Source organism: Physella acuta, unplaced genomic scaffold, assembly GCF_028476545.2.
Source record: "Physella acuta isolate Inbredline_101_S28 unplaced genomic scaffold, ASM2847654v3 ptg002375l, whole genome shotgun sequence".
NCBI classification, from domain to species: domain Eukaryota; kingdom Metazoa; phylum Mollusca; class Gastropoda; family Physidae; genus Physella; species Physella acuta.
Window position 1 is genome coordinate 1 of NW_026733866.1, and position 16,412 is coordinate 16,412.

General features: G+C 41.7%; 1 protein-coding gene across 1 annotated transcript; it reads left to right on the plus strand.

The window, feature by feature from the left end:
- Positions 1 to 92: 92 nt before the first annotated feature.
- On the plus strand, positions 93 to 15,604 carry LOC131933134 (ATP-binding cassette sub-family G member 8-like; the record flags this gene model as incomplete). Its single annotated transcript, XM_059289937.1, has 9 exons — positions 93 to 216; positions 988 to 1,133; positions 3,354 to 3,508; positions 6,008 to 6,144; positions 7,649 to 7,848; positions 10,311 to 10,387; positions 11,101 to 11,202; positions 12,445 to 12,610; positions 13,933 to 15,604. Coding segments are annotated over 9 exons (1,373 nt in total), but the record flags the coding sequence as incomplete, so codon positions are not given.
- Between the last annotated feature and the right edge of the window lie 808 nt (positions 15,605 to 16,412).

Here is a 16,412-nt window from a genome sequence, read left to right on the forward strand (position 1 = left end):
AATATTTCTCCTGAAATATTTTATTTTATGAACATAGTATGCAGCTGTTTGTGTGTTTGTTTGTTTGTTAACGTGTGTGTACACCTGGCCAGGTATTTTGTTCCTGGACGAGCCAACTTCCGGCCTGGACTCCTTCACGGCCAACAGTTTGGTCAAAACCTTGTCACGTCTAGCCAGCAAGCAGAGGACGGTGGTCATGTCCATCCACCAGCCCAGGTCAGTTCCCTTAGGTCAGGTCAGTTCCCGTAGGTCAGGTCAGTTCCCTTAGGTCAGGTCAGTCCCCTTAGGTCAGGTCAGTCCCCTTTGTTTAGATAAGTTCCCTTAGCTCAGGTCAGTTCCCTTTGTTTAGATCAGTTCCCTTAGCTCAGGTCAGTTCCCTTAATTTAGGTTAGTTCCCTTAGCTCAGATGGGTTCCCTTAATTTAGGTTAGTTCTCTTAGCTCAGGTCGGTTCCCTTAATTTAGGTTAGTTCTCTTAGCTCAGGTCGGTTCCCTTAGCTCAGGTCAGTTCCCTTCAGAAGGATTCATTGGACAATGTCATGTTCCTACTGATGGGTCAGTTAGTGTATCCGGGTTGGTTCCCTCACCCCACAAAAGCCCAACTCCGTTGTTCTTAATCTTTTTAGAAGGTACCGAACCCCACCCTTCTTATACTTCTATCGTCCGCACTGACAAAATCAGATCGTGAATTATATAAGTCGTGTGTGTGTCTTGACCTCAGACGAACCCCTGAGACTGACTCACCGAACCCCTGGGGTTCGATCGAACCCAGGTTAAGAACCACTGGTCTAACTGAAGAAGACCCCAACTTCTATATTTCTCTCTTCTACTTCTATAACCTCTTTGTAGGATTCCGAAGTTCATTGATATATCTCTTTACTATAGGAGGAGGGGGGAGTGGGGAATAAAAGACGACTTATTTCTCTCTAAATCAGTCACGTTATCTTCAGTCTGTTGCCGGTTCATGACGTCATCTCTGTTGTTTGCAGGTTCGACATCTTCAACACCGTTGACGACGTGATGATACTGTCCAAAGGTCACGTGGTCTACAACGGTGGCGCCCGGGACATGGTCAGCTACTTCACCGGCTTGGGGTTCCCCTGTCCTGACCTGACCAACCCCTGCGATTTTTACAGTGAGTTCTGCGGCTGTGTGGGTGGTGGTGGTTGATGATGGTGGTGGTGATAGTGGTTGTGGTTGTGGTGATGGATGTAGTAGTGTGTCGTGGTGATGGGTGGTAGAGGTAGTGGTGATGGTGGTGATGGGTGGTAGAGGTAGTGGTGATGGTGGTGATGGGTGGTAGAGGTAGTGGTGATGGTGGTGATGGGTGGTAGAGGTAGTGGTGATGGTGGTGATGGGTGGTAGAGGTAGTGGTGATGATGGTGGTGGTGGTAGTAGTAGGTAGTGGTAGTGGTGATGGTAGTAGAAGTGAGTGGTAATTTTGGGTGGTAGTCGTGGTTGGTGGTGGTGGTGGTAGGTGGTGGTGGCAGTGGTATTAGAAGTGGGTGGTAGTAATGGGTGGTGGTGGTGGTGGTGGTAGGTGGTTGTAGTTGTGTTTGGTGGTATTGGTGGTTGGCAGTGTGGTAGTGGTGATGGTGGTGGGTGGTAATAGTGTTGGTGGTGGGAGGTGGTGGTGGTGGTAGTAGTGGTTATGGTCGTGGTAGTGGTGGTGGTGGTGGTGGTGGGTCGTTTAAAGTCAGTGGTGGGCCAGTGTAGTTCAGTGGTGGTTCATCAGTTCACTGTGGCTTGTGGCAAGACATTAAAGGTACCAGTCTTTAACAAACGTAAAGAACTGTAATGGAAGTGGTCCATTCCTAGCTGTTGGTGTTTTTGTGTTGGGTTTATTTCGTGAGCTCTTTTCGTGCGTAAGCAGAGACCCTAGAAACAGTGTTTCTTTCAAACATTTTTCAACGCGGGTGGGGGTAGGGGCTTCAATTTTGGGGTGGGACGACAACGACACTGGTAAAGTTATATATTTTCAATTAGGTTCGGAAATTTTAAAATTCGATGTCTCCTCTCAGCCAAAACGTGATAGGTGGGAACAAATTAATAAGTCGTCCCCCCACCACCCTCCCGCCCACCCAGTAAGAAAGTGATATATTCTTTGGGAAACAAAAATATACTGTTTTGATGCAGCTGTACTTTCCAAGTTCAATCCGGAGGATTAAATTTCTTCGTACACTAACTCGCGGTTCTCATGTTTCACGTCAAATAGTTGTTTGTTGTAATTGCGGGCCTAAATAAAGCTAACCCTTTTTATGTATACATAGTGGTTTAACATCGACGAAACAGATTTACGATTCGTAGCACACTAGAGCTATTCTACCCTCGCCTTCCGCCACCCCCCCCCCCCCCCCACCACCTTAATTGACGTTTTTTTCTGCTAAAAGTAATTACATCGCTCGGCAAGTTCACTTCACCGGTTTCTCTAAATAGCTTTCAGATCAGTGTTTTATTCAGACATTTTTATACGGTGGGGTTGAGGGGGGGGGGGAGACCTCGGTCGACGACTCTAGAAGCTTTCGGGGGGGGGGGGGGGAGACACACATAAAATGTCAGTGGGAGAGAGCGGACTCTGGTTAAATTTTATATTTTCTATATACATTACGTCTGCGGGAGGGGGATGGCAGGGGTGGACGTTTTCAGGGGGTGGTCAGTCCCTTCCCCTCGTAGGGGTGCCAGAAAGAAACTCTGCATTTTAGATGTCTGGTGCCTTTCTTTATTCCGACTTGTTCACCGTAACGCTAACAACCTTACCCCTTCAATAGCCACACGCCTAACTTTTAAAATTTAAGACCATCTTTTAGATATCTACATTCTCCGTCTTTAGATATGTCTGGGCCCATCTTTGTTTTTCCTTTAGCCCCCGTGGGTTCCGTCTGCGGACTTAACGTGTTAGGTTGGGTATTGTAGGGGGAGCGGGTTGATAGCCATTTGCCCTATTCTTCTTCCTTTTCTAGACCGGGCTTGGAATCAACAATGGCGGAGTTTACCTTTAACGTAGAAAACAATACGTCTGTGTTGTGGTGCTTCTGAGCTAGCTGTGCTATCATCGCCTGAACTTTGACCTTGGATCTGGCTTGCTTTCAGTTGACATTCACCTTGAATCGTTATCACCTTGAATCGTTACATGACCTCTGACCCGGCCTGTGTTAATTCGGCCATGACCTTTAATCATCACTGACCTTTGACCTGGCTTATTTCATTTCTCAACGTCGCATGACCTCTAACGTGATCTGTTTTCATCCGGCCTGGCATTGAACTATAATCGTCACATGACTTTTGACCTGATGTGTTTTTATTCGGCTTTTGACCTTTGTACCTCACATGACCTCTGACCCGGTTTGCCCTTCAGTTGACCTGGCCACGGTGGACAGCACGTCGAGGGAGCAGGAGGAGCAGGGGTCAAGGACAGTTGAGCAACTGTGGGAGGCTTTCCAAAGCAGAGAGGGGGCTGGGGAGGTTGAAGGCAGCAGCCGACAGGAGATTATCGGTCCGGATCAGATTAAGGTAAGACGGACGGACGGACGGGTGGGGGAGGGGGGGGGGGTCGGAGGGGAGATAGGGGTGAGGGTGGAAAATTCCATCTAATTCTCAATAAGCGCTATTCAAACATTGTGAGCCATAATGTTTTAAATACTGCATGTTATATTTTCTCTACTTGTAAAAAAAAGTAGTTCCATTCTTCTAACTGACACTTGAAACACGACCTCAAGCTTTGTGACAAATGTTGTTGTAAGGTCGCATCAACATGTTTTCTTGGCCTGCCTTTTTCCTGTTTTACGTAGAGATTTTCGGTGAGACGTTTGTCGATAGTAATATGGGAGGGCTTTGCTGAATGGTAGGGCATACAACTACAAAAGTCTAGAGCTCGAATTCGGTTTCAAGTCCACCCAGCTCTAATGGACTCACGTTAGGGAAAGTAAAGACGGCTGGGCATAGTGCTGACCGCACATATTAGTGCTGACCGCACTATCTCTTCATATGCCGAAGCCACTGAAACAGGTTAACTCTACAACACCTGCCCCATGGTCAGTAAGGTTCGAAAAGGTACTTTACTTTCAGCTTTTGTAATGGGTGGGAGGGGGGGGGGGTGTACATCGTTGAAAGGGGTCATTTTGTCGTGAGTGGTCTTCCTTTGGTTCCATTATCACAGATATTTCTGTGCCATATCTAAGGCACAAACGCCATCTAATATATAAAGCTCAATTCTGTATGTAAAAATAAGTTTGTTTGTCGTTGACATACTTCTATGGATTTAAGTGTTAGACTATTATCGTGCTCACAGTCTAAATTTATGAGTTAAAAAATTACTATTGAAAATGTTGGGAAATAATTTTCATTTTTCAAACTGATAGTAATAATTGTCGGCATGTTCATTAAAGACAATTTTAAAAAAATAACAAAAATTCTAATTATGTCTGAAAATTATTTATATTTAGTCATTTGGCACTTACTTCCCTTTGATAAATTAGGAAAACACAATTACTTCCCATTATAAAACATTGCATTAGTGGAACAGAATTTACTTTTTATTACTTTGTTTTGGTGTTGGGAAAAAAATAATTACATAATTAGCGGGGATTGATCAAGTGCAAATGTTGTAGGTATTTTACGGATAAGCTTGGAGTATTATAATTGTTCATTTGGTTTGGTTTGGCACCTACGTTCGTTTAAGTGAGTGCAAAAGACTATGAATAAGTTGGGGTACTATAGTCGATTATTAAGCTGAAACAGGCGATTCTGCCCCGGGCTAGACTGTGAGCACTTTGCGTTTATGTTCGCGTTAGTGTTTTCTTTGTGTTTAGGTTGGGTTTGCGTTAGTGGTTGCATTTTGATTTGGTTCGTTTTTGTTCTTTCTTTTTTCGTTTTCGTTTGTGTTTTTTTCTTTGGGTTTGTGTTTGTATTTGTGTTTGTGGTTGGTTTTGCGTTTGGATTTGGTTTCGTTTGCTTTTTCGTTTGTGTTTTTTTCTTTGGGTTTGCGTTTGTGGTTGGTTTTGCGTTTGAATTTGGTTTGTTTTCGTTTGCTTTTTCGTTTGTTTTTTTTCTTTGTGTTCGTATTGATGTTTGTGGTTGTGGTTGAGTTTGTTGTCAGGTTTTTGTTTTCGTTTGCTTTTTTGTTTGTTTTTTTCTTTGTGTTTGTATAGGTGTTTGTGATTGGTGTTGGGTTTGTTGTTAGGTTTTTGTTTTCGTTTGTATTTGTAATTGTGTTAGCGTTATGTGTGCGTTTTGTTGTTTTGGTTGGTTGTGGTTTGGGTGGGCAATGCCGGGTTTATGATGATTACTAAACACACAGGTAATGGTCTTTAACAGAAAGGTTTTTCACAGAAGCCAGAGCAGGGCCTGGCCGGGACGGCTAGTAATTTTATAAAGCTGTGAACTTCAAAACAAAACTTTTTTTTACAGTGGATTTTCTGCAATTTTGGTCTGTGCAAATTAGTTTTTCTTCTATATATACTTCTTTGTTCTTAAGGCTAGTGTTGGAAGGCATTCCCTCCAACACAATTAGGTCTTACGTGTCAACTTGTTTTGCGTCATATATAGGCCTTTGACTACGATTTCAGCCTGCTTTTCTTATTAGTTTTTATTTTTATGGGTTGTCTCTCTTTGATGAGTTGCTGTTCCCAGCAACCCGAGGGTTCGAACTCGGGACATTTCGGTTCAGCAACCGTGAGCTAACCGACCCGACCACGCCGACCTCCATTAAATTACGAATTGATTGCCTCATCTACCATGGGATTCGAACTCGGGACTTTCCGTTTCAGCATCTTGAGCATAACCGACCCGACCACGCCGACCTCCATTAACTAGGAATTGATTGCCTCATCTACTTGGGGGTTCGAACTCGGGACATTTCGGTTCAGCAAATATGAGTTAACCGACCCGACCACGCCGACCTCCATTAACTAGGAATCGATTGCCTCATCTACTGGAGGGTTCGAACTCGGGACCCGACCACGACGACCTCATTAACTAATTAATTTATTGATTGTCTTAAAATTGATACAGCATATGCCCGAGACGTTGAAGATCGCCTCCTACAACAAGAGGGTAACGGCTGACGACACGCTACAGAACCTGATTGACGCTTACGAGAGGCAGCGGTCTAGTCCAGGCATGGGACAACAGTTCATGGTGCTCTTTAAGTACGTGTTGGTTGGTTGGTTGCAGTGGCGTAGGCAGGGGGGGGGGGTTAGGGGGGTCATAACCCCATAGACCCTTCGGTATATATAAAAAGTATAAGGGGGGGGTGCAAATCGAAAGTTTTAGGGGGGGGGGTGCAAACCGAATTGTTTGAGGGGGGGGGTGCAAATCGAAAGTTTGAGGGGTGGGGGTGCAAATCGAAAGTTTGTCCCCGGGTAAAAATTAAAACCCCTCCCCCTTGAGACGATCCTGGCTATGCCACTGATTGGTTGGTTGGTTGGTCGGTTGGTTGGTCGGTTGGTTGGTTGGTTGGTTGGTTGGTTGGTGAGTTGGTTGGTTGGTTGGTGAGTTGGTTGGTTGGTCGGTTGGTTGGTCGGTTGGTCCGTTGGTTGGTTGGTTGGTTGGTTGGTTGGTTGGTTGGTTTGTTGGTTGGTTGGTTGGTTGGTTGGTTGGTTGGTTGGTTGGTTGGTTGGTTGGTTGGTTGGTTGGCTGGTTGGTCAGTTGGTCAGTTGGTTGGTCGGTTGGTTGGTTGGTTGGTTGGTCGGTCGGTTGGTTGGTTGGTTGGTTGGTTGGTTGGTTGGCTGGTCAGTTGGTTGGTCATTTAGTTGGTCAGTTCCATGGTTGGTCAGTTGGCTGGTGAGTTGGTCAGTTGGTTGGTCAGTTGGTTGGTTGGTTGGTCAGTTTGTTGGTTAGTTGGTCAGTTGGTTGGTCAGTTGCTTGGTTGGTTGGTCAGTTGGTTTGTCATTTGGTTGGTGAATTGGTTGGTCAGTTGGTTGGTCAGTTGGTTAGTCAGTTGGTTGGTAAGTTCCATGGTTGGTATGATGTTCAGTTGGTTGGTCAATTCCATGGTTAGTATGATAGTCAGTCTGTTTGTCAATTCAACCCCCCCCCCCCCACCCCTAGAGACTTATGATAAGCCTATGACCACAATTATCTCACTCCTTTCCGATGGGCGCATGCAGCATCTACCCCACTCTCTGTTGATCACCTTTATACCCTCTCCCTCTGTAGACATACAATGGGTCAATGACATCCATTTCTCTCCCTCTCCCACCACCCTTAGACCTATGATGCCTCAATGAAACTAATGTCTCCCCAACCTCCACTCTCCATACACCCGTAATGCGTCAATGACACCAATATCTCACCCCCCTCAGTTGACCTATGATGCATCAATGCCCCCCTCCTCGAAGACCTGTAATGCCCCCCATAGACCTATAATGCGTCAATGACTCCTATCTCCCCCCCCCCCCCCACCGTAGACTTATAACGTCAATGACTCCTATCTCCCCCCCACCGTAGACTTATAACGTCAATGACTCCTATCTCCCCCCCACCGTAGACTTATAACGTCAATGACTCCTATCTCCCCCCCACCGTAGACTTATAACGTCAATGACTCCTATCTCCCCCCCCCCACCGTAGACTTATATCGTCAATGACTCCTATCTCCCCCCACCCACCGTAGACTTATAACGTCAATGACTCCTCTATCTCCCCTCTCAGACGCTGCATGCGGGTGACGGTCGACGACTACCCCACCCTCCTGACGCACGTGGTGCAGGCGCTGCTGATGTCCCTACTGCTGGGGATGGTCTACATCGACCTCAAGCTCAACCAGGTTTCGATCCGGGACTGGTTCGGTGTCATGTTCATGATGAGCGTCATGTACCCGTATATGGTCATACTGGGGCTGATTGGGGCGTGTGAGTATAGAGGTCAGGGGTCATGTTTATGTCATGTGCCCATATATGGTCATCCTGGGGCTGATTGGGGCATGTGAGTATATTACAGGGGACATGTTTATGTCATGTACCCATATATGGTCATTCTGTGAGTATATTTCCGGGGTCATGTTCATGATGAGCGTCATGTACCCATATATGGTCATCCTGGGTCTGATTGGGGCGTGTGAGTATATTTCCGGGGTCAGGGGTTGTACATAAATGACGTCACACTAGTAGGGGGGAGGGGGTCCGTAATTGTGTGACGATGTGTGATGATGGGAAGGCGAGGGGGGGGGGGGGGGTGGCGGAGTTCAGATGGTGTGACGTCAAACTTCAGCATTATAAAAAAGCAATGTTAGAAAACGAATTTTAGGCGTTATTTCGCGTTTTAGAAAACTGTTTTAATAAATTGTAATAGGAATTGATTAAAATACTCTGTGTTGACAGTTGTGACGATGTGTGACGGAGGGGAGGGGGTAAACAACGCCACAAAAAGCTTGACGTCATTTATGGATGACCCCTCATGTATCCATATATGGTCAGAGGGCACAATTTAGTTCAGAGGGTAAAAGACACGGGGCATTATTCTCTACACATTGTAAAATAAATAGGGTACAAAATGAAGTGAATGACGTTATTCAAAGGGCAGATTCACATAACGCAATTCTTGTATATGTGCCCACAAATCGTTGCTTCTTTGATAGGTATCACATCTACTTTATATATTGAAGGGTACCCACATCTACTTTATATCTTGAAGGGTACCCACATCTACTTTATATCTTGAAAGGTACCCACATCTACTTTATATCTTGAAGGGTACCCACATCTACTTTATATCTTGAAAGGTACCCACATCTACTTTATATCTTGAAGGGTACCCACATCTACTTTATATCTTGAAGGGTACCCACATCTACTTTATATCTTGAAGGGTACCCACATCTACTTTATATCTTGAAGGGTACCCACATCTACTTTATATCTTGAAGGGTACCCACATCTACTTTATATCTTGAAGGGTACCCACATCTACTTTATATCTTGAAGGGTACCCACATCTACTTTATATCTTGAAGGGTACCCACATCTACTTTATATCTTGAAGGGTACCCACATCTACTTTATATCTTGATGGGTACCCACATCTACTTTCTTGAAGGGTACCCACATCTACTTTATATCTTGAAGGGTACCCACATCTACTTTATACCTTGATGGGTACCCACATCTACTTTCTTGAAGGGTACCCACATCTACTTTATACCTTGATGGGTACCCGCATCTACTATATTTTTTATCGGTGCCCACGTTTTCTTGCTACTAGTTGCTACTTTAATGGTAGCCCACACATTGTGGTTATTTCGAATGTGTCCTTAAAATTAGAATATTAATTCTTGATGGTTATCGCCCTTGGAATATAAGTGCACAACGAGTTACATGCCCTTCTCCATCACCGTTACAACTAGCTCAAATCATGAGCTCTGAAAGCTATTCAGATCGACCACGGGCATTTCTCGCTCTCTATGTTAGGATGTTATAAATATAAAAAAAAGTAAAATAATTTCCATCAAATTCTGTCTAGAAATTACGCCTCTGCTCGGCCGTCGATTGGCGACATTTGGAAGACAATGACAACTGGCGAATCCATTATTGTAAATGTCGCAAACATTTCAGATCCAGGTTTTTTTAAAAATACGACAATAACCTATTACGGTGGGGGTTGTTTCTTTTCGCGGGACGAATGTTTTGTAAAGTTGTTGTATACAGAAAGTTAACAGTCGTATGGATCTCAAAACCGTATTTTCATTCTCATACATGTAGATCTGCATGATAGATTCACATGATGGATCTTTATTGCAGATCTACATTATACATCTACCTGATAGATATACTTGAAGGATCTTTTATCATAGATCTACATGTTATATCTACATAATATATTTACATGCTAGATATGCATGATATATCTACATGATATATCTACATAATATATTTACATGATAGATATGCATGATATATCTACATGATATATCTACATGATATATCTACATATTATATTTACATGATAGATATGCATGATATATCTACATGATATATCTACATAATATATCTACATGATACATCTATCTTCAGTTTGTAATATCGATCTCCTTTTACTGTATGTACATCACCGAACCTAACTTTAACTCTACGCGTACCCTTAGCTCCGCGATAAACTGAATTCGAATTCCCTTTACCCAGTGCCCCCCCCCCTTCCCCCTGGAGAAAAAATGTCTGAGAAAAACACTGTACGCAAAAAAGCCACGTAAAATTAAAAGGCAATCAGTTATTGAAAAATCCCGATTAATATTCATAAGGTCAGGTTTTGGAATTATGTGCATTGTATTATTTTCATTTATTTATTTATTTGGTAAAAGTAGATTTAATTTTTTTACCAGGTCACGAAGAAAGAAAATTTCTTTACTTTGAACTTCAAGACAAACTTTACCACCCTGCAGCATACTACTTCGCTAAGGTAAGATTGCCACAACTTATACAGCATACAGCATACAGTTTGCTGTCACTGCGGTCTTGTCATATTGTTTACAGTTTGATGCAAATGACGGAAGACTTACATCTATAGGCATAAGGATAAGGATAGGGATATGGGAAATGAACAACAGAAGGGATACGAATAATCATAGTGATGAGAATAGGGATAATTATAGTGGTATGGGTAGGGATAATAATAGAAAAAGTAACAGTGATTGGTATTGGGATATGTTTCTGTTTATAATTTTGTTTGGGTTTGTGGTTAAGGTTCGTGTTGTGTGTATTTTCTATAGCGTACATATTTACATACGGGGTAATCCAGCATAGTCTGTGCTACACTTTTTATAACGTTTTTTATTTCAAGACATGTCTACTCAACCAAAGTTCCTTTTCGAACTTGACGGTCCATAGGGCAAGTGAAGTAGAGTTAGCCTGTTTCCGTGACCTCGGCAAACAAAGGGATAGTGTGGTCAGCACTATGCCCAGCCGCATTTACGCTTCCCAGAGCTGGGTGGACCCAGGCACGTTCTACATACTTGAACCCGGATTCGAACTCGAGACTTACGGGTTGGCAGTCGTATGCTCTACCATTCGACTACTCCACCATAATGTCTGCTTTATTTAATTTAGCCCCCATGCCCCCCCCCCCCCCACCCCCGTCCAATAATTGTATGTAAATTCTATTTCGATAACCAGGTGCTGAGTGATGTCCCCTTTCATCTGATCTACGTCATCTGCTACATTATCCCCCTTTACGGGATGTCCGGCCTGCCCATCGGCCCTTACAACTGTTTCATGGTAAACATACTTTAAATAACATAGTCTGAAGGTTTCATGATAAACATACTTTAAATAACATACTTTGAAGGTTTCAAGGTGAACATACTTATAATAACATATTCTGAGGTTATATACTTTGCTTTTTTTCCCACGTTTTCTTTAACTTGCTTTCGCGTCTGTTTATTTGTTTGTTTGTTTTTCCAATCAAATCTTGCGATCGAAATTTCGGGCACTTCCCAGTTAGCTAGCGCGCTGAAATTTTCAGGGAAGCTTTGTTTCCGATGACAATATAATATTCAATTATTATTATTACTAAATTGATCCATGGAAAAATTGTATTTATCATTTTAGACCCCTATTGATTTGTACAAAAAAAGGGACATAACCTAGTAATTGTAATTTGATAAAACAAGGTTCGGTACTTTCCCTCTTCTCGCTTACTGAAGGAGCGAGCACGCGATTGGCTGAGTAGTGGTCACGCGGTGTTTGTATACAAAGGAAGTAGAATGTTGATGGTCAAATGGTTTGCACGCGAGGGCAAAATGGTTAAAGAAACGGCAACACAGAAGAAACGTCGATTGGAAAAGGCACGTGTTTTTTACGAGTTGTCTTCGTTTACCCAAAAAAAAAGTGAATGCGAGAAGATAAAATCGATAGCAAGATGTGAATGCAAAAAAACAGACAAAGACTAAAAAGTAGAAAATAATTATCATTAAAAAGTTTTTAAAAACCCACGTTTTCTGATTGAACTAAAAGTAGAAAATAAATGCTATACATCACAATAATGCAAGCGATCACTCTACTAAGCGATCGCAAACTGCGTGCGCATTAAAAACGTGGGTTTTTAAAAACTTTTTTAATGATAATTATTTTGTTATAATTTGCACTTGAACTCCCACAAACTTAACTCTTTAAGTTAAAAATTTTCCAAGATACACGGAATTCAGTGGAAAACGCAATACTTCCTTAGACTCAATAACGTTACGATCTCGAGGTTCCAACCAAAGACACATGGGTGAGATGAAGTAGAGTTCAACTGTTTCAATGAATTCGGCATTCAGGCGGATAATGTGGTCAGCACTACGCCCACCCGATTTTCCCTATCGTGAGTCAGGTACTCAACAAAGCTGGGTGGACTCACGGAATTCGAACTCGAGACTTTCGGGTTAGCAGTCGTCAGCGCTACCATCAAACCATAAAATGATTAACGTAAATTAATATATACCCTGATTATTCCACCCCCTACCTCTGCTGTTTCAGTTTGCTCTCTTTGTGGGCGTGTCTGTGTTTACATCGCGTTGCCTAGCGATGATGTCAGCCGCCATCTTGCCGACCTATCAGATCGCGAGTTTCTTCTGCCAGACCATCTTCTCCCTGTTTATAATGAGTGCTGGGTTTCTCATTAACCTTAACAACATTATCTCAGGTAACGCTGGTCCAAGTTTCAAATTTCATACTTATACTTTCTATTTCACAGTTTTATTTTCTATTTCACATTTTTACTTTCTCGTATATACGTAGTATAGAGAAAGTATTGTAATCGTGCAAAAAAAAAAATCGAGATTTTTACAAATCTCGACGTTTTACACCTCACTGATACGGAAAAACATAATTTTGCAATCTTGTCCGTATGTCTGTGTGTGTGTGTGTGTGTGTGTGTGTCTGTGTGTCTGTCTGTGTGTAAACACGATAACTTGAGTACCGTTACAGCTAGGTTGATGAAATTTCATATATAAGTATTATATCAAAATAGTAGATCCGTATCAACTTTTGAGCGATTTCCGACAACCGGAAGTGGTACTTTTTCTACTTTGAATTTTTCAAAAGCCTATAACTTGAGTACTATTTCAGATAGATAAATGAAATTTCACATGTAAGTAAAAGATCTAATTCTCTACCTTCTGTTAAATTTTGAGTAATTTCCGTTGACGGGAAGTACTAATTTACGCTATTTCCGATTTCTCAAAAACGCATCTAAATTTATAAAGTACTAATAATATTGCGCACCATTATGAACATCTTTATTCGGCGTTCGCTTGGTGCGCAATACTTTTTTCTATGAGATTCTATTTTATTTTAAAAAGTTTATGTATTTAAAATGGATTAAAAATCATAACTATGTCCCGAGTTCCCATCCCCTGTTGTTTTATATAAGAATATTCGAGAAAGTTTAGGGGAGATCACTCCCGGTTTATTACTTTCTTTTTTACTTTTTATTTCACATTGTTACTTTCTATTTTAAACATTTTTACTTTCTATTTCACAATTTTTTACTTTCTATTTTACACATTTTTACTTTCTATTTTACAAATTTTTACTTTCTATTTAAAATTTTTACTTTCTATTTTACAAATTTTTACTTTCTTTTTCACAACTTTACTTTCTATTTCACATTTTTACTTTCTCGTATACAGAGTATAGAGGAAGTATTTTAATTGTGAAAAAAAAAATCCAAATCGAGATTTTAACCAATCTTGACGTTTAACACCTTCATAAGGCGGAAATACTTTTGCCTCTTATTCAGTGTTTCTTTCAGATATTTTTACCAGCGTCCCCCCCCCCCCCCCCCTCAAAAAAATTTAAAGTTAAAAGACCTAGAAAAAATAAGTTGACTCACAATAAAAAGTTGAAAAGTAAATATAGGTACTCTTTTTTAAATAAGTTTTTTTTTTCCAAAAAAAAAAAAGTTTTCTATTAAAATATGTATGATGTGAAAATAATACTAACACCCCCCCCCCCCCCTTACAGAGAGCAGGTGGATCCCTGACATCTCCTACCTCCGCTGGGGTTTCCAGGCCCTCTGTCTCATCGAGATCGAGGACCTCGAGTTCGAGTGCAACACGGCCGTCACGCCCCGCTGCGTCCAGACGGGGGCCCAGGCCCTGCGAACGTTCTCGTTCGGCGGCCAGAGTCTGTGGCACTGTGCGCTCGGCCTGGGCGGGACGATGGTCGTCTTCTTGGTGGTCATGTTGCTGGGACTCAAGTATGTACCACAAAAACCACACATGGAGTAATGGAGTAAACTTGACATTTTGGTGGTCATGTTGTTGGGGCTAAAGTATGTACCACAGAAACCACACATGGAGTAATGGAGTAAACTTGACATTTTGGTGGTCATGTTGCTGGGGCTTAAGTATGTACCACAGAAACCACACATGGAGTAAACTTGACATTTTTTGGTTATTGATGGGTACCACAGAAACCACACATAGAGTAAACTTGACATTTGTTGGTTATTGATGGGTACCACAGAAACCACACATAGAGTAAACTTGACATTTGTTGGTTATTGATGGTTACCACAGAAACCACACATAGAGTAAACTTGACATTTGTTGGTTATTGATGGGTACCACAGAAACCACACATAGAGTAAACTTGACATTTGTTGGTTATTGATGGGTACCACAGAAACCACACATAGAGTAAACTTGACATTTGTTGGTTATTGATGGGTACCACAGAAACCACACATGGAGTAAACTTGACATTTTGCTGGGGCTCAAGTATGTACTACAAAAGGCACACATGGAGTAATGGAGTAAACTTGACATTTGGCGTGGTCATGTTGCTGGGTTCAAGTATGTACCAAAAAGGCACACATGGAGTAAACTTGACATTTTTTTTAAAAATGTAAGCTTGTCGTTTTGTGGTTATTGATGTGTTAAAGTGTAAACTTGTCGTTTTGTGGTTATTGATGTGTACCACAGAAACCACACATGGAATAAACTTGGACATTTTTAAAAACTAAACTTGTCGTTTTGGGATTATTGATGTGTACCACAAACTCTTCACCTGGAGTAAACTTGAATTTTTTTCAAACGTATAAATCTTTGGTTATTGAACTTTTTTACACTCCTCATCTGGAGTAAACTTGACATTTTTAAAGTGTAAACTTGTCGTTTTGTGGTTATTGATGTGTACCGCAAATATTTCACTTGGAGTAAACTTGACATTTTTCATTATGCATAATTTTCATGGGGTGTGGTTAGGGGCTTATACCCCCCTGCCGGTTAGGGGCTTATACCCCCCCTGCCGGTTAGGGGCTTATACCCCCCTGCCGGTTAGGGGCTTATACCCCCCTGTCGGTTAGGGGCTTATACCCCCCTGCCGGTTAGGGGCTTATACCCCCCCCCCCCTGCCCCACGCCCCTGGATATGTGTCACTGAGCTCAAACATTGTGCAAACTTGTCACATTTTTTGTTGGTAAACCTGGCATTATTAAACTTAGTATTATTAAATTTCGCATTGTTTCTGCAAAATACATTTCTTAGTTTAAATAATATAAATGTGTCATTATATCTTCATTCAACGTATGCTACATTTTGTCATAAAATATACCTGATATGGTTAACTTGTCATTTTATATTTATTTAAGTCAAATTGTTGTCATATTTTCGCTGTGATTTATCATCGTTATGTATTTCTTGCATGTAAATCTGTCATTACATTCTATATTATTTAAACTTGTCGTGTCACCGGGATATTTTATGGAAATTATTAGTAAAGTAGTAAAGTTCCTACCGTTTGCCAGGTGAAGTAGAGTTAATGTTTCTTGACATGGGCATATGAAGGGATGGTATAGTCAACACTATGTCCAGCCGTCTTTTACTGTCCCAAACGTAAGTCGGGTACCCATCGGAGCTGGGTGGACTCAGGGACTCAGACAATTCTTTAAACGTTCTCTCCCTTTATTTTAACATTAACAATAACATTATAGATCTACATACTCTCTGTAACAACTGGAAACCTTTCACTTATGGTAATAAATAGATTACAGAATCGGACCTTCAGTTTCATATGTTACTACTTCAGCTTGCATTGTACAAAGAGCCTACATTGAAATATCCTGAGCTTTAACTCTTTACCACCTGCAAAGTTTCTTTCAGGCAACTCTTCGTGGGGCCCTTTGCAAGCGTAGGTGTGACATCACTTTAGATGTATAGAGGGGGGGGGGGGGTCTGGATTTTCATTACCATGAGTAACCATGGAGTGAAATAGGGCTGGTAAGTAGATCACCAACCAATTCTTCGGCTCAATAAAACATGCATGAGCCATATAACTTGTTGGTGACCTACTTACCAGCCCTATTGGGTAAGAGGTAAAAATGTGTTAAAAACGTGAGTCGTTTTATCGATGACGCTAATTTTATATCATCTAGTTTGTTTTTTTGTTCTTTAAACTTGTAATAATAGACGTGTCATGTCATAGCTCAGCGAGTTGGATGA